Here is a 19,951-nt window from a genome sequence, read left to right on the forward strand (position 1 = left end):
CACAATGTGGTTTGTAAAAAATAAATTAATACTAGTTTTCTTATTTTATACTGGTATACCCTTCAATCAAGCGAAGAAGAATGAAACAGTAATAGAAAATTTTAAAAATCCACATTTTTATCCGGATCATATTGGAATTGTACAAATGTTTCAATGGCCATTCGATTATATTGCACGTGAATGTGAAGAATATTTGGGACCACAAGGATTCGGTGGCGTTCAAGTATCACCAATATTTGAAAATCATATAGTTGAAGGACGACCATGGTTTGAACTATATCAACCTATTTCATATATAATTAAAACACGTTTAGGTGATGAAAGGCAATTCCGTGAAATGATCAAGAGATGTAATAGAGCTAAAGTTCGAGTTTATGTTGATACAATACTTAATCATATGGCTAGACCAGGAAAAGGAGTTTTAAAAGGTGCAGCTGGATCAATAGCTATTCCAGAAGAATTATATTTTCCAGCTATTCCATATACATCAGATGATTTTCGTCCAAAATGTGATATTTATGATTGGAATGATAAATATCAAATAAGAAATTGTCGTTTATTAGAGCTACCAGATTTAGATCAATCTAAATTTAATGTTCGTAATAAGCAAATCGAAATGTTAAATAAACTCATTAGTATGGGTGTAGCTGGTTTTCGTGTTGATGCATCTTCCTTCATGAAACCTGATGAATTAAAGGTAAACTTAAAAATTTCATTATGGACTGAAAATTTAAAATTTTCTTTTCTTTTGCTTTAAGGAAATAATTTCAAGTTTAAATAATTTGCCTAGAAATTTCAATTTCCATAAAGAATCAAAACCTTTCATATATCATGAAGCCCATCACTGGAAATCAGAATATACAAGTTTTGGACGAATTATTGAATTTAATTATGAAGAGGTTATGAGTAAAATAATGCGTGGTCAACTCAATTTACATGACATTAATAATTTCGCTAAGAATTTTAATATGGTTGAAAGCAAAGATGCTGTTGTTGATTTAGATAATCACGACAGTCAACGTACATATGATTATCTAAGTCATAAGGATCCTGTTCCATATAAAATGGGTTTAGGATTTTTACTTTCTTTCCCATATGGTATTCCAAAAATGATCAGTTCGTTCGAATTCAGTAAATTTGAAACTGGTCCACCTGCAGATAATTTACAGAATATCATTGATCCGAAACCAAAACCGAATGGTCAATGTCAATCATATTGGAATTGTGAGCATCGTTATCATATAGTTAAAGAAATGTTACAATTTGCAAGAGCTGTTAAAGGAGAGCCTATTAAAAATTTCTACAGTAATAATGATGGACAATTTGGATTCTGTAGAGGTAATATAGGATTTATTGCATTCAATACTGGATCAAAAGATATGGAAATTAAAATGAATGTTTGTTTACCACCTGGAGTATATTGTGATATTATTTCCAGAAATAATACATCTGAACCAAAATTATTATTTGAAAAATTTTTTGGAAAAAAATGGAAAAGATGTAATGGAAATAAGATTATTGTGAATAAACGTAACAAAGCGGTTATAAAAATTCCGGCAAATGATGAAAGAAAATTTGTTGCATTTTATAGGCATACCAAAATTTGTTAATAATATGGAAATTTAAAAAGTGTAATTATCAATTTGGTGCCCGTACTACATTAAATAATTACTTATGTTATCTAATTTTAATATTATGCATGTTTATATGAATAAAATGTAATGATTCAATGGTACTTAAGAAGCTCTATTTAAAATATTATATCTGAGTGGCAATCCCCTCTAGGGAAAACCCATAAATATTGAAAATTTAAAACTACCTCTAATATTATGTTTAGAAAACAACTTCTATAATGTTACAATTTCACTAACTAATGACCTTAACGAAATGCGTAAATAGCCTTAACAATATTGTTTTATTTTGAGGGCAGAATACTTAAATGTTGTCATGTCGAGTATATTAATCCTGCATATTTTCTTGGCTAGAGTTAGTTAATGATTGAAACTTAATTGACTATTTAAAAGAAGGAGACATATCAATGGATAGTGCACTTCTATTTGCCAATTTTTTTTATGATTTACGGGTTTTTAAAATCGTCGAAACTCAAATTGCCGTCAGACCTATCAATAGCGGGGGATTTCACCCCTTACTAAAACGCAAACGGGTTATCACACCTTCCTAAACTGACAACCTCTGATGAAAGTCAGAACTTTCTAAACTGATAACCCTTTCTTAAACTGAATAATCATTAGTTTGGCTCTATCGTGTTTCTGTAGACATATGCTGTGAAGGAAGATACGAATGCGCTACTCACTTTAGGTACATGCTCCAGCAAATCGTAAGTTTTCGTTCAGTACAGTCTTTTATTCCAACTTTCTCCTCTATAAGCCTTAATATTTAAATACTGATCCAAACGCGTTCTATTTTCACGCCACAGCCTTTTTAAGTAGCCTTTTTAAATTTGTTCAATCTAATCTTGAACGATCTGCATACACATTCAACCCCTTGCTGTCAATTTTTACTCGCAATAGATTTTTAAACTTACTTAATTATTCATAATTTTTAAATTATTTGTTTTTTCATGCAACGCTGTACATGATCGTGTATTGCGTGGGGCTGTAACAAAACATTTAAATAAAAGTGCAATAATTTCAAGTATCTATATAAATTGCATATGCAGAATACAATAGATCAGAAACAAAAAACAAACATAACAGATGTAGAGGTACAATATCTAAATTACAATTGATAAAAATGAATTGGGTCAACTTATTGTTGTTTCAAGTCTGTTCTAGCATAAATTATTTAACTTTGAGCTTGCGACTGATATTTCATATAAATAGGCTTGCATTACTACTAGAATTGCTTAAACTTATTTTAGTAATAAAGTAGAAAAATCATGGTGCCAATAAATTATATATTAATATTCATTTTAACAATTTCTTATGAAAAAACTTCAACTTTAGCGAATAGCTTTAGCAAAAATGGTGAAGAATTTAAAGAACCACATTTCTACCCGAATCATATTGGAATAGTGCAAATGTTTCAATGGCCATTTGATTTTATAGCACGGGAATGTGAAGAATATTTGGGACCACAAGGATTCGGTGGCGTTCAAGTATCACCAATATTTGAAAATCGTATAATTGATGGAAGACCATGGTATGAACTATATCAACCGATATCATATAAAATTAAAACACGTTTAGGAAATGAGACTCAATTTAGGAATATGATAAAAAGATGTAATAAAGCTGGTGTACGTGTTTATGTAGATGTTATATTAAATCATATGGCACGATCAGGAAAAGGAATTTTAAAAGGAACAGCTGGTTCATTGGCAATGCCACAAATACTATATTATCCTGCGGTACCATATTCACCATCAGATTTTCATGCTCCCTGCAATATTTTAAATTGGAATGAAAAAACTCAAATGCGAAAATGTCGTTTACTAGATTTGCCTGACTTGAATCAAGCAAAACCTAATGTTCGTAATAAATTGGTTCAAATGTTAAATAATTTAATTAATATGGGTGTTGCTGGTTTTAGAGTAGATGCATCCTCATTTATGAATCCCGATGATTTACAGGTAATATGCTGAAATTTTAATTTAAGTAGATTTGATCACATATAATCACATTTTAGGTGATTTTTTCAAGACTCAATAATTTACCAATTGAATATGATTTTCGTGAAAATGCAAAACCGTTTATATATCAGGAAGCTCATCATTGGAAATCGGAATATACATCTCTTGGACGGGTTATCGAATTTAATTTTGAAGAAGTTATAAGTAAAATAATGCGTGGTGGAATCATTCTAAGAAATTTAGATAATTTTCTGGATGATTTTAATTTGATTCAAAATCATAATGCTGTAGTTGATATAGATAATCATGATAGCCAGCGAACTTTTAATTATTTAAGTTATAAAGATCCAATTCCATTTAGGATGGGTATTGCATTTGAGTTCGCTCTACCGTATGGTATTCCAAAAATGATTAGTTCATTTGCTTTTGATTCGTATGATGAAAGTCCACCATCTGATATTAACCAAAATATTATTGATCCAGCACCAAGAACTGATGGTAATTGTCAAGTAAATTGGAATTGTGAACATAGATATTATAGTGTTCGTGAAATGTTAAGATTTGCAAGATCAGTTGAAATGGAACCTGTAAAAAAATTTTTTAGTAATGATTATGGGCAATTTGGTTTTTGTAGGGGTAATAAAGGATTTATTGCATTTAATCCATCATCAAAAGACATGGAAATAGAAATGAACGTTTGTGTTCCGCCCGGAACATATTGTGATATTATTTCAGGAAGTTATGAAGCAGAAAATTGTAACAAATTTAGACAGGATGCTGAATGTCTTGGTAATATAATAACAGTAAATGAAAATCGTAAAGCTATTATTAAAATTCCAGCCAATGATTCTAAAAAGTTTGTAGCCTTTTATGCGTAAGTGTAGAAATAAGTAGTTTTTGAAGAGATCATTAATTCTTTTTATAGTTGTGTAGTTTTTATGTGTTATCAGTGCTTTATGTTGCTTTTAATAAAATTTAAATATAAAAAAGATGTTTGATGACTGAGTTTTGATGTTTAAAAAGAAGCGAATTAGAAAATTCTTTTTTCGATCATTTGAAATGAACAATTCAAGAATCTTATTTAATTTGTAAGTTAGTCTAGAACTCTAAAAGTGTCAAATTTCTTTCAACTCCTGTAATTGATTTCATGTAATTTAAATACCAAATTTTTGCCAAATCTTGGAAAATATTCCAGATGTAATCGCTAAATTTTACAAAAGCTATTTTCTGAACAAAAGTACTACTTATAAGACAGTTTTCATTCAGTTCACGCAGTCGACTATTCATACACCCGTAATCCCAGGCAAACTCTACTCGTTCATATAATAATACGTTAACCTTAAGGAATAATATTAAGAATTTTAACTCAAGTGTAGCTGGGTATTTTAAACTTACAAACCTGTATGGTATTCTTATCAACGGTGTTATCTTTTGTATTTGGATTTCAGGCGATAACCATTGATTAAGCGTTCATCAAAATCTTTCTTTTTTTTCTAGTAATTATAAAAATTTTTTTAAAACACCTTCTACAGTTTCATTGATGATATCATTTTCATTAATTATGCAAACATCTAAACGAATATATAATTAAATTTCTCATGAATTTGCAAACTGAGACGTGATAAAATTGCGTAAATGAAAACGTTTTCAAAACACATCTAAGAGCAATAACCAAAACTCCGTCCTTCTCTAATAAATATGCAATCAAATAAATAATATTCAAATTTTAAAATTGTTTTGACAGATGTTTTAATTTGGTTTTTGAATAATTTTAATTAAAATCATTTGGTATAAATAGTCTTGACATCAATCTATTGTTAATAATAACAAGTTGTTAATAAAAATAAGAGTATGCTTTTACTAAAAAATCAAATTTTAATAATTGCTTCAATATGCATTTATAAATCATTTGGGCAAAGTAGCAGCGGAGATGGTCGCGGAGATCAATATAAAAATCCTCATTTTCATCCAAATCATATTGGAATAGTTCAAATGTTTCAATGGCCGTTCGATTATATAGCACGAGAATGTGAAGAATATTTAGGACCACAAGGTTTTGGTGGTGTTCAAGTTTCACCAATTTTTGAAAATAGTATACTTGATGGACGACCATGGTATGAATTATATCAGCCGATATCATATAAAATAAAAACACGTTTAGGAGATGAGGCTCAATTTAGGAATATGATAAAAAGATGTAATAAAGCTGGTGTTCGTATTTATGTAGATGTTATATTAAATCATATGGCACGATCAGGAAAAGGAATTTTACATGGTACAGCTGGTTCTATTGCATGTCCAGAATTATCTTTTTATCCAGCAGTACCATATACATTATTAGATTTTCACCTTCCTTGTAAAATCAATGATTGGAATGATAAAAAACAAATGAGAAAATGTCGTTTGTTCAATTTACCTGACTTGAATCAAGCAAAACCTAATGTTCGTAATAAATTGGTTCAAATGTTAAATAATTTAATTAGTATGGGTGTTGCTGGTTTTAGAGTAGATGCATCTTCATTTATGGATCCTATAGATTTACAGGTAAATTTTTAGATTTACTAAAATTTTTGAAAAAATATTTAAGATTATAATTTTTTATCAGCACATATTTTCTAAACTTAATGATCTATCTACACAACATAATTTCCCGGAATCTTCAAAACCATTTATATATCATGAAGCTCATCATTGGAAATCGGAATACACTCATCTTGGACGTGTTATTGAATTTAATTTTGAAGAAATAATTAGTAGAGTTATGCGTAATCAAATAAATTTGAATAATGCAGATAATTTCGTTCGAAACTATAATTTAGTTGAAAGTTACAATGCTGTTGTCGATTTGGATAATCATGATGCCCAACGTACATTTAACTATTTGAATTATAAAGATCCAGTTCCATATAAAATGGGATTAGGATTTTTACTTGGTTTTTCATACGGTATTCCAAAACTAATTAGTTCATTTGATTTTAAATCATTTGATGAAAGTCCACCATCCGATATTAAACAAAATATTATTGATCCTAGACCTAGAAAAGATGGTACCTGTCAAGTTAATTGGAATTGTGAACATAGATATTATAGTGTTCGTGAAATGTTAAGATTTGCAAGAATAGTTGAAGGTGAACCTGTTAGAAATTTCTTTAGCAATGATTATGGACAATTTGGTTTCTGTAGAGGTGATAAAGGTTTTATTGCATTTAATCCCTCATCCAGGGACATGGAAATTGAAATGGATGTTTGTGTTCCACCTGGAACATATTGTGATATTATATCAGGAAGTTATGAAGCAGAAATATATAAAGAATTTAAAGGAGATACATCAGATGAATGTAGTGGAAATAAAATCATTGTTGATGAAAATAGAAAAGCAGTTATAAAAATTCCGGGAAATGACAGCAAAAAATTTATTGCATTTTATCAAAAACCTTAAATATGTAAAATGTATGTGCTTTAAGTGAACCAAATATTAAATTAAAAATCGTTTAATCAAAATTGAATTTTTTTAATCGTACGAAATAGCAAGTAAGAAAACTCATTCAATCCAGATGTTCATCCACAGATCCACAGATCATATGGTCAATTCTAATAAATAGATATTTTCAATAAGAACACACTACACCTTAAATGTAGATACTTATTTATATTTTGGTATAATGTTTGTCCCTGTGTATTCCCTACTACACCAGCCTATACCTAAAAATAGTTGAAAGTAAATATTACAGGTTTTTTATACAAACACTTCTTTTCATGAAAATTACTCCCATACCTGTTGCAAGCTATGTAGTTTAAATTTTTATATTCGCGTAACACTTACCAAGGATTTATTTTGCAATCTTAGCTCTGATGATGCTTTTCCGTATAATTTTCTTTATTATACACAGAATTTTAAATTCGTTTCTTAAGAAATACTCGTATATATGTACAAGTGTATTAATTCAGATTGTTATTACAATATTACAACAGCAGAACAGCAGTTGGAATATCGTAATGTTAGAGGTATATGAAAAGAAAATAGTTATATGATAATTGCTATTATTGGGCCTGTTTACACGTATATGCATTGAGCCCTTCTCGAATATTTCTCATACCTTCGCTCTAATAAAAAAAATCTTGTTTGGCAACATATAACCGATCGCAAGGTGTATTCAGTAAAAAATGTTGCAGAAGATTATGAAAATAGCTTTTAAACACTTCTTTCAAATTTCAAGGATAAACTTTTAGTTAATACAGCTATAGACAAATGTAAATATATACATAAAACAGCTTTAGTTTACCCTCAAAGTAAACTCAGCCGAATTTGAGTTATTAATCTGCACACACAGGCGGATCGAATTTTCTCCGGCGAGGGCGAGGTGGGGCAAAAATTGGTCCACAGGACTTTTTTCCACTCGGTTCCCTTGGAATCTACCGAATCTATAGCCAAACTGATAGACATTTCTCTAAAAAATAGTTTATTTACGATTATTGGTATACGATATCAATATTTGGTATACGATAACAAATGTGAGACTTACACTTAACTTCCACTTGGTACCATCATATAAATTTTAATACTTCCCTTATTGTATGCAAAGCGGTCGGTATTATGTGCTGTGCATACGTTCAACGTTTGCACGTGTAAATAGGCCTATTAAATTACGGTAAAGACTATTGTTAACCCTTCAATATGACTGCATATATACATGTATAATTTGTTAATTATCATTATTATATACATATATATATATATATATATATATACGTAAATAATGTATGAATAATTTATTCATTGAATTTTTTGAGTTTCATTGTAAATATATGTATAGTTTCTTTGCGAATATCAACATATGTTTTATTATTATTAAATAATAATTGTTATACATAATTTACAATATATTTATAATATATTTATATGTAATTATATTAGTTTTGTTTTTTTTTTTTGCATTTTTTTTTTAATTATTTTAATATTTTAATTCAAAATTCTCTCCATTTCATTTTATAATGTGGTTTCATTTTTGTATATCATATTTATAATATTAGATTTTTTTTGGTTTAATTATTATTATAATTTTAATTATTATTTTATTTTACATTAATTTGATTATTGATAAATTTATACTTTAAATTTTAAATGTTTTGCTTTCCTCCAACATGTTAATTATGATTAAATACACTAGATAATTATATTTTTATTTTAAATTTTTAATTGAATTTAATTTGATTATATATTATGTAATATGTGTGTGTGTATATGTATAACAGTTTTATTATAACAATTTTATAATTATAGTAGATGCATATATGTATAAATATAAATAATTAATATTATATATTATATTATAATTATAGACATATGAAATATTTTCGTATTAAAACTTGAAATTCTGAAAAATATTCTGTTATAATCATAATTATAACAGAATAATTTTAGATTTTCTTATATGAAAAACAAAAAATTTCTTCTCTTAATTTAAATTTTTCTTTTTTGAGATAACAAGTATTCCGTATCTGTTATACAATTTTTATTATCGTAAAAATAATAATCATATCAAAAATTGTTAATTTTTTTTTGCATGTTTTTTAAAATAATGTTATTATAGAACAGGTTGTTTATTGAATCTAAATAACAATTTTGTTATAATAAACTACTGTTATAATTTTGTATGACAATAATTATAATAATTAAAATATTGCCATTAAAGATTAAATTAATTAAAAGCTGTATAGGTATTTTGTTAGTATAAGAACGTAAATAATAAATGTATGATTTACGATATTCTTACAGCGAGCCTTAAAGTTCAAATAAATTTTGATATAATTATAACTAAAAATTAATTTTTCATTATGTATTATTTATAGAATAATTATTATTGTACTATAAGTAAAAAATTGTAATATTTAATTGCCATCAGTCCTTTATACATTAAACAATAAACTCGAAAATTATTGCGATAAATTTGTAAATTAAATAAAATTATTATAATTAATATTAAGTATTATACAACTCCAAATACATGCAAGAATGAAGGCATACAGTGTTGTATAATAATTAAAATGTTTAATGTTTTTATAGTAGAGTTCAAAATAGATTTCAAATTGTTTCTAGAAACATCTCATAACTTAAGTTATGACTTAATTATACTAATTATGAAGTTAATAATTATAAACTTCAGAGTTGTTTCTAGAAACAAGAAAGTTTTATACCATAAAATTGCATTAAATTAAGGTGAAATTTCTGTTAAATTCACCTCAGTATTGTCAAAAATGCATAATAGATTCATTTCATTTCATGTATAAAATTTATGGGCATGGTTCAATATAAGAGAAAATAATTAACTGTAAATAGTTAACATTGCAATAACTTCAATCTCGTTTGTCACATAGTCTGTAAAGGGATTTTATAACAGTTCTGTAAAGAATTGAAAAAAAATTTATATATAATTTTATTTATTTATTTTGTATAATTTTAACATTTTTTTTTTGTTTTTGCTTAATTTTTATTTTGAATTTTTTTTTTTTATACAATAAGCCAAAATTTAGGAGTAAATATTTTTTTTATACTTTTTTTTTTTTTGCATTTTCCGTTCTATATATTATTATGCATTTATATATTTGTTCTTTTTTATTTGATAATTTTTTTTTTGATATTTTAATAATTTTTATTATTTTAATTCAATTTTTTATTTTTGCAATCAAAACAGTTTTTGATAGTCCCAACTGTTATATATGTATAATAAATTTTATGTTTTTAAATTTTTAAAAAAATCTTTTATAAAAAATATTTTCCAGCCTAAAAAAAATTATTATTTTTTTTTTTTTTAAATATCTTTTATAAAGACTTTTTTTTTCTTATAAACTAATTTTAATTAAATATTGATAATATTTATTTTATTTAATTAATATAACATAAACTTATATACTATATTTTTTTATGAATAATATAATTTTAATGACTAATATACGAATATTAAAAAAAAATATAACAAAAAGAAATAAATGTAGTAGAAATGAAAGCATAAAGATGGTAATCTTCTAAAAGAGAACATATAACAAAAAATATAAAAAGTATAACAAAAATTTTTTAATATGTATAACAGTTTAAAATTTATATTTCATACAGAATATTAATTATATTCTATTGTATAATATTTCATATTTAATATATAATTTTAAATTCCAAATAACATAATATATATTTTATATAAATTATATTACACACATATTTAAATGTGTTTGATAATATAATAATAAATTATCTATATTACATATTTATATAACATTTAATAGGTACATACTCTCTGTATATAGTATAGTTAAAATTAATTAAATTGATAATCTGTTATACATTTATTTAATATTATATTGAATTCTCTCTCTGTGATCTGAGTATGGTATATTATAATATGAATATAACAGTTATTGATTAATATTATGAAACAGGATTTTTACTATTTTTCTTACAAAAAAAAAAACAAAAACGTATTTGAGCTATAAAATAATTTATAATAAAATAAAATTTTAATTTAGAAAAATTTTTATTTAAACATTTATTTTAATTTATAGTTATATTATAGTATTACATAAAATATAATAGTTTATTATAATATTTACAATGTATATATTCTATGTATTACAATTTTACTTTAAATATATATAAGTAGTATAATATATTGTATAACATTTAATATAAAGTTTAATAGTACATTTTTATGTTGTATGGTGGTTTTTTTTTTCTTTTTCTTCAATTTGATATACTTTGCTATTTTATAATTACATATACAGAAATTGACTAAAGCTGCCATTGTTGAAGGGATTGTTGAATATTATTTATATAATATAGAAAAAATAGTTTTAAATAAAAATATTTATTTTATATAACAGTTTTTATATATAATATTATAATAGAAAAATATATATAATATGTACATATATGTATATGTATGAATATGCATATTATACATTTCATTGAATAAATTTTATTTGTAATTATTTAATGTGTGTATAACAAATACGAGTATAATGAATTAATGAAATTTTAATTTTATGTATTTGAATTTTTTTTTTTGTTTAAATATTTTTTAATATTATTTAATTTTTAAAACAAATTTAATGTTTTTTTGTTAACATTTAGAAATTTTTATAATATTTTCTATTTAGTATAATAATTCTTTAGTATAATAGTTTATTTTTAATATGTATTAATGTGCGATTAAAAGTATCAGTTTTCAATGTTAGTTAAAAATTATTGAACTAAAAAGGAAGAGTGATGAAATTAAATATTAAAATAAAATTTTTTTTATTTTAAATTTTTCATTTATTTTTCATATTTAAATAATTATTTTTTGTTTTTTGCTGGGGAACCTAGACTTTGAAATTTTGTTAATTAATTCATGATTTTCATACATTAAATAATTTGAACATTGTTTTTTCTTTTATATATTTTCAATATAATTACAATAATTTTGGGATTTTTTTAATAGAGTCCATCATTTGAATGGAAATTATTATTACTATTGGCATTTCCATTATTTCCGCTATTATTGTTACCACTATTAATTGAATCATCAGTTAATGGACCCATTAATTCTCTGGCTGAAATTGAACCATCACGATTTGTATCAACGAAACGATGTAAGATAGCACGAGCAAGTCCTGGATTTGATATTAATTCTTTGGTCATCCATTCAATTGGTATACTAAAAATTTAATTAAAAAAAAAATTAGTAATTATGTTTTTAAACAAGGTGTCAAAATATATCAATATTTCTTACCTTTCTTGTTCATCAAATATAAATTCATTTTTGTGTTCTTCTAATTGTTCGTTTGCTACATGTCTTTTACCAAAACCTCTTGCAACCATTATTTCAGAATTTTTGAATGGTGCACGAATTTCTCTACCATTACGAAACGCTCGATTTAAAAATGATATTGGACCAGCTTCAATAATACTGATTAATAATGCAAATGAAATTGCAATAACACAAATTTTTTGGCAAATTGACATTCTGAAAAATAAAAAAATTTAAATTAAAGAATTTTTATATAAAGTCATCAAAATACTTATAAAAATTATGAAAATCTGGATTAAAATCAGCACTTATGTATTTCAATTAGTAAACTCATTTTAGGTAATCAAAAGAATTGTAATCGATTGAATCGATCAAATCGATTGAAATCGATTGACAACATTATAAGAAAAATTCAGTGAGAAAATGGCTGTTCAACCCATTTCTGTTGAAAATAGCTGTGGAAATCAAAACACGAATTGAAACAAAAATATATTTACCCCTAATTAAATATTGTGACGCATAGCACTTACATACGACACTAAACATTAAGCAGAAAACAGGCCCATTGACAACTATTCAAATTGACAACCCCCCCTCCTGTACATTTATTCATAATTAATGACCAAAATTTTTCAACTTCGCTGATATAATAATCATATTTCTTTTTCAGGGAATTTCCAAATTTAAATATATTTTAAAAATTAAAACAAATTCTTAATTTAAATTTATCCAAGCATATGAAATTTTGTTCTAGATAAAGAAAAACAATGTGTTTATACAATTTAATGCAGAAAACTCCAATGTAAATATTTATTTTTTAAAATAATTAATTTTACAAAACACAAAAAAAATAACAGATGCACACACATTTTCGCGTGAATCACAATTGACACATTTTGCAAATTCACCTTAGATCTTGTCAATCACATTTATAGAAATGTTTACAAAGTGTCATTTGCATACACATGTATCTAGTATGTTATTTACTGTTTACTGTTTTCAATAATATGAATGAAATTTTGTAATTTTAGGTAATTGATTGACAAATTTAGTTGTATGCAGTACCGGTTCAGATTTGTTCGGCGCCCTGTGCGGTTTGCAAAAAATGCACTCCCCTCCTTTGAAGAATATGCAATAAACAATGTTTGATAATAAATTTTCTTTTATAATGTTTTTCTATTGTAATGTTTGTGTATATAGCTACATGTTATCAAGTTAATTTCGGTGTAAGTAGAAAAAATTTTTTAGAAAACACGTAATGGAAAAAATTGGAAAAATTTTTAAAATTTATGTTTTTCTTTAAATTTTTAATAGCGCCTCGGTTTTCCGACGCTCATTGAAAATGCTTACTTTTCATATATGGTAGACACGGCTCTGGTTGTATGTCATTACTCAACAAAGAATGACAATAAGGTGCACACATAAATGTTTTGTTTTTAATTCAAATTTTAAGTACATTCTGTAAGGACATTAACTTAATTTTAAATTATGTTGTTTCTAAATAAGTGTTACCAGAATGATAAGAGGCTTTTGAAATTTTGACAAGACAGCGTCAAAAGTGATTTAGCTTTAAATTTTAGCACTTTAATTAAAAGTTATTTTTTTTTTTTTGAAAATATTCTTATACACCATATTGTAATAATAAAAAGTTCTTAAATTTCAATTCTTAAATTGGCTTATGCCTGTACTTCTTATTCTCTTTTTAAAAATGCTACATTCCATAATGTTAATTAAGAATTTTTAACAAAAGGTTCAATACTTTTTCCAATTTAATTTCAATTGCATTTTTGAACTACTATAATAAAATGACTTTTCCTTTGATATTTAATATCCGTGTCGCAAATTAGAGACGTTTTCATTGTATTATTACTATTTCTCATATTTCTTTAAAAATATTTAATAAAAATTAAAATTATTTTTAATATTATTTTTCAAATTAAAAGTGGGATGTAAAGTTAAAAATAAAAAAATAAAATAATTTTATAATATTGCAATAAAATTTTGAATTCATTTCACTTTGAGTACCTCTTTGAATACACGTGCAATTTACACTTCATTGGTAATCTGTTGGCAACGCTTTATTAAAAAAATTTTTAGTTAAGCGTGAGCTATTTAGTTTTAGATTCTAGTTTTACTGTGATAAAATAATAATAATTTTGAAAAAAATAGTAACAAAATATTAAAGAAAGGTGAAATTTCAATGCGAAGTTATTGTGACACGATTTTCATTAAGTAGTGAATGAAAAGACGTGAATACAAGTCAAATGCATCTATTGCATTTTTACATAATTATGTCTCAGAGGCATTATCTAAGACTCTTGACACAATATACAATTTAAAAGGCACGTAATTAATTTACAATTTCGTTTTTTGAAATTCAATATTCAAGTTTTTTAAATTGTATTGTAAATTTCATTTTAATTGTATCTGCAGTGACCGTATTTAATTTTAATATTATACAAAATGTTAATTAATTTTGTGACATTTTATTATTCACAGTTAAACGTTCTTTCATGTGTTTGCAGCAAAATATACTAAAAATATCTATGCAAGTGGTTGTTTGAGGTCTAACTTACTAAAAAAGGGACAAATTAATCAAGGCCACAACCAAATAATTTTGATTTGGGTAAAGCAACAACAAACATTTTCGCAAGTAAAATAAAAATTTATTTTCCAATGAATTCAAAAAAGTTTCTTAAACACAAACAAATAATAATATTTTCATTTTAGATTCCGTGCCTCATGGATTACCACAACAATTGCAAGTATACCGTCAGAATGCCGACTACTACAACTAATAGTTACGACTCTATTAATTCACCTTGAAATTTTGTTAATCGCGTTTTTTTTCTCATGTAATTAAAATTTATTTTAATTTTATAATTTGGTATGAACAGCCAGAAAATTCTTTAAACAAACAAACCTTTAAGCATTGACCCCGTCTATATTAAAATATTTTTCATGTTTTCTTGAAAACTCATGTATTTAATTTTATAAAACCATAAATGTTATAAAAAAAAAACTATTAAAATGTTTAGTTGTTAAAATGGATAGATGATGAGTAACCTAACAAGGGTTCAAGAACCCAAAAAAAAAACGAAACTGCAGATAATTGCAGACTTTTTAAATGGAAATGGCTTGTTAGAAATGCTTTATTAGTTTTACATTTGGTATAACAGTATTACATAACATTTTAAAAACAAAAAATTTAATATGTGCCTACATTTTATGTACGTAGGTGGTTTAAATTTTAACAGGTTATTTTTATAAATTCATTGAGACCAGCAAGTCCTTTTTAAAGAAAAAGAGAATAATTGCGAAGAAAAAACAATTCTAAATTAATTTTTGTAAAACACGGCAGGAAGGAGAACGGACGTGGGGACAATATTTGATTGCTTGTGGCCATACACACACAATGCACAATTAAAAATTTTTAAAAATAAAAATTTTACAGGAATTTCATTTTAAATAAATAAAATTGATTTTGAAAATAATATCAAATATCTTTGAATATTTTTTTATTTCTTTATAATCAAACACAATATCTTCTCATCAAAATTTCAAGGATAATACAAAGAAAATAAAAGAATTGTGAAAATCTTTAGGTTAGCGAACTTTTTATTAAAATTTTAAAGAGTGAATAAAAATCATAAAAGAAGAACACATCTATATTGATAACAAATCAAAAGATCAAATTTAATGGGTGAAAATCTTTATTTATTTTATGTAGGGCTTTGAATTTCACGATTTTGCCAAGACATTGTACTATTATAACTAAAAATAGGTAAGCATATCAATTGAGAAAAAAATTATTGAAAGAAAAAATTTAATAAACTTTTTAATTAAAAAGTTTACTTTGTGTTCGAATCCTTCGCAAAAATATAAAGAATCAGGAAAAAAACTGGGAAAGGATAACAAAATGATTTATATTTCAAAAATAAACTAAAACGAGAAAAAAATAGAGTTGGTCGCAGTCAACTCTGCGATACCCATACGAATTTTTTATCCTATAGAAGAAGAAATATGCCATAGCTGACTATGGGACAAACTATTAAGTTTTCTGAACCTGTTGCAATAATTTCTAAGATATAACTAAAGAATAATATTGAAGTTGTATGGCATCTACCGTAAGGAATCAAGAAATGTCAATGCCATAGCTTCTATAATTAGCTAAATAAATTTTGAAATTATATGGCAGCTACACGAATCAGTACCCTGGATCAGATCCAATTAAATTAGGGTTCTTGCATTTCATATAAGAAATCATTTGCTAAAATTTATTGATTTTAGCTCAATAAGTTTTTGAATTATCGCTAGGGGGGACGGAATTGATTTAAAAAAAATTTCCGTCCGCCACAGTAAAGTTTTTATTTTTAAAAATTTTTAATTGTGCATTATTTGTTTTTGCCCATAAGCAATCGATTCAGAATACTTCTCAGCATTGCAAACGGTAAGGCAAATTTTGTATATCCTTTGAATACACGTTTGTACGGATATAAAAAGGGCAAAATGTTAAGAAAAACCAAGAAGAAAATTGTGTAAAGAGAACAAATATACCATCATTGGAATAGATGAAATGATCGACTTTTTATATAGATTTTCTTAAGTTTATTGATTTTATTAATAATATTACTAAAATAAAAATATTTAAAAAAGGATTAAAGAATTTTCAAAATTTTTTCATTCAATTCTGAAGATTTTAAGGAAGAAAATAGAAATTTTTTTTTGTAAAGAAAGATCGATACGCCAAATAAAATGGCAGTGATTTAATAAAGAAAAATTCAAGGTGACCAAAAACAGAAATTTTTTTTTTTCTTCCTAAAATAAGTGACACACGTATCCTTCATTTCAGTAATTAAGTTAGAAGGAAAGAGTTAGAATTTTCCTATTTTTTGTCTTTAATTTTTTCTTTTAACCTTTCTAAATATTTTTTTTTATAGGAACAATAATTTGATTTTTTATTGAAGAGGTTGAAATATTTATGTGGTTAAAATTTTCGGTTGAAAAAATTATTGATTTCTTCTTTAAGGTGACAAAATCATCAATTGAATGTAAGGAAAAGAAAAAATATAGGGCAGATGAAAAATCTTTAAGGAAAATTTTTTTTGTTTTGAAACAATTTAAATTTCTTAAATATTAGAGATTTAAATTTGGAATAATTTTAATAAAAAAAAAAAAAAACAATTTTTATTTAAATTCTTCTAATGAGTCCGACTGTGATGTAGTAGTAAGGACGAAATAAATGCCTTAAATTTAACATGAAGACCGGATTTCTACTTCAATTTTTTATTTGGTGACCACAACCCTAAAATTTGATATTTTGATGGAAATCAAGACAGAAATCAAGAATTGTGAGTTGAATTTTATGTGCCGATAGAGCATTCATTAGCAAAGAACAAATTCAGTTTGGGCCAACAAAGGCAGATGGTATAAATTTTTTGCACTAAAAGTATTGAACAGACTTGTACTTCATTTTCGGCTTCTAACTTTCAAAACATACACTACAATGCTTGCCCAAAATTGGCATGATGTTTTTATTTCTTCTAATCTGTTGTTACTTGGACTGTTTGTTAATTCGGTTTAGATTATTATTGATAAATAATTAAATTTGAAATTAAAAATTGACTTTTCTGACTTCACATTCGAATTCGCAAAAATTTCTTTCTCACATGTTATCTCACATGCCTTCCAAATGTTTTTATCTTATATAACTCCAGATTATTCGGGATTTCTTTTCAAAATATTTCTATTAACGTTTCCATTGATATTTTCATAACATTATTCAAATAATAATTGGACCGCATAACAGCAACATATTTTAATATTACAAAAAAAAAATTATTAATTTTTTTTTTATAACTCGTGGCAATAGCATGCATTTCATTTTTTTTTAAGTAATGCTAAGCACTTGATAAAATTTCTTAAAAAATATTTATGCAATATAAAAAAAATTTTTACTTTTTCCTCCATCAAAAAAAATTCTCAACGCCTAAACTTATGCTATTTTTTCTGATTATCTTCTTTGTACAATACACGTTGTGTGCGTAGCAGCAGCTATAGCTAAATAGAAAAATTGCTTAAATAAAAATCCTTATAAATTTTTTTAATAATGAAAGATATAGCAAGCTATTTGGATATAATTACAAAAAATTTATTTTATGTAGAAAAGAATTTTTCTAATTTCAAGGTGTGTGCATGTGTTTTTTAGAGAAAAATTCGCTATTATTCATGGAATATAGAAGGTTTGGGAATAATTTCACATTTTTAAATCAAGCTTCAATTGTTTCACTTATATAAGACTACATTAGCATGTCTTTTAAGAAACTGGCAGAATAGAATGTAACAAACAAAATAAGAAGAAAAATTGAGTTAAAATTCCAATTTTTTTGGTAAATTTTCAAATTTAATGTTTTTTCTTTTTATTTACTTTTTATAAACCAACCCCCATTTCAGCAAGATATAGAAAGAATTGTTTGTTATACGTTCTTCAATTTTTCTTTTTTGTAAATAATAAAATAAAAGTTAGATCCAACATAAGAGAGTTGGGGTAATATGTGATAAATTAGAAATTTTTTCTGTAATACAGAGTGTTTTAAGAAAACAAGAAGAGTGTGAGTAAAATTAAATAAAATTCATTGAAAATTGAAAATTAAGATGAAACCATTTAAAATATTTTTTTTTTTTAATTTTTTTTGATATATATGGGAAATATTCATTTTATTTAAAGTTACATAACATGCATTTAAGGAAAAAATAAATTAGGAAAACAATCTATGAGAGTATGTAAGAAAACTGTTATATACTCTTGAATTTCCCGCTAGAAGTCCGCGCGATACGTTATAAATGGAAATGAATATATTTTTATAGGCTATATAATTGTACGATACTTTACGCTATTAACTATCTACGATATTAACAATAATAGTCTAATTTTTTTAAAATAATTTTCTCTGGATCCGGGACTTTGAAGGACTGATGTTTAAAATTACTGCAAAAGAAAAGTTATATAGATTTCGGAGACCTTTCCAACAATATGCCGCATTAGTATTCTGTTGAATTTTTTTTTAAGTACCTACTACCTACTAGAACTTTGTGTGGGAAACATCCTTTTTGGGGGGCCAATTTTGTGCTTTTTAATACCGCTTCATCGCCAAATTTTAAGTGTCAATTGAGAACTTCAATAAAAAGCAAACGGGCGGAAAGGCAGTTGATGGACTGTTCCCATATCTTCTTAAGATACCGAAATATCTTGTTTTAAATTACGGTTTTCGAACAGCGTTTCTAAAAAATATTTCAATGATTTGGAAGTAGATTTTGTTCTTTTTGTAAGCAAAAGTTTTTGCAAAACCAATAGAGGATTAAGGGTTTTCATGTTCAAAGATTAAATTATTTTCATGTTCTTTTCTAATAATGCCTTACGGAGTGCTGTAACTAAATTAATAGAATATTTGAAAAAAGAGTGCAGTTGTTCAAAGAGGTGTACATGTACTATGACTTATACATACATAAATTTTGCGTACCAAGTATAAGAAGTAATATTTTCGGTTATGGTCAATTTTATCATCTGTTCGTATAATGA

The 19,951-nt window shown here is 25.4% G+C and overlaps 4 protein-coding genes across 4 annotated transcripts in view; 3 read left to right on the forward strand and 1 right to left on the reverse strand.

Annotated features, from left to right (window-relative positions):
• LOC129613553 (alpha-amylase-related protein-like) lies at window positions 1-1,735 on the forward strand. The gene is made up of 2 exons (XM_055527667.1): window positions 1-697; window positions 759-1,735. Exons 1-2 carry the CDS (start codon window positions 5-7, stop codon window positions 1,608-1,610), a joined length of 1,545 nt encoding a protein of 514 aa, XP_055383642.1. The 5' UTR covers window positions 1-4; the 3' UTR covers window positions 1,611-1,735.
• A 152-nt stretch (window positions 1,736-1,887) lies between these two features.
• LOC129613598 (alpha-amylase-related protein-like) lies at window positions 1,888-4,470 on the forward strand. Its single transcript, XM_055527729.1, has 3 exons — window positions 1,888-1,891; window positions 2,967-3,592; window positions 3,649-4,470. The coding sequence occupies exons 1-3, from the start codon at window positions 1,888-1,890 to the stop codon at window positions 4,468-4,470; spliced, it is 1,452 nt and encodes a 483-aa protein (XP_055383704.1).
• A 947-nt stretch (window positions 4,471-5,417) lies between these two features.
• Window positions 5,418-7,177, forward strand: LOC129613529 (alpha-amylase-related protein-like). Its single transcript, XM_055527635.1, has 2 exons — window positions 5,418-6,136; window positions 6,198-7,177. The coding sequence occupies exons 1-2, from the start codon at window positions 5,444-5,446 to the stop codon at window positions 7,029-7,031; spliced, it is 1,527 nt and encodes a 508-aa protein (XP_055383610.1). The 5' UTR covers window positions 5,418-5,443; the 3' UTR covers window positions 7,032-7,177.
• A 4,473-nt stretch (window positions 7,178-11,650) lies between these two features.
• Window positions 11,651-19,951, reverse strand: part of LOC129613534 (allatotropins-like) — a 50,630-nt gene continuing 42,329 nt past the window's right edge. The window contains exons 2-3 of the mRNA XM_055527641.1: window positions 12,355-12,588; window positions 11,651-12,279 (exon numbers count right to left, since the gene is read on the reverse strand). Of these exons, the coding sequence (XP_055383616.1) occupies window positions 12,057-12,279; window positions 12,355-12,587 (456 nt within the window). The 5' untranslated portion in view covers window position 12,588 and the 3' untranslated portion in view covers window positions 11,651-12,056. The remainder of the gene's footprint in view (window positions 12,280-12,354; window positions 12,589-19,951) is intronic.

Source organism: Condylostylus longicornis, unplaced genomic scaffold (genome assembly GCF_029603195.1).
Source record: "Condylostylus longicornis isolate FDR11 unplaced genomic scaffold, ASM2960319v2 ptg000084l, whole genome shotgun sequence".
In the NCBI taxonomy this organism is placed as follows: Eukaryota; Metazoa; Arthropoda; class Insecta; order Diptera; family Dolichopodidae; genus Condylostylus; species Condylostylus longicornis.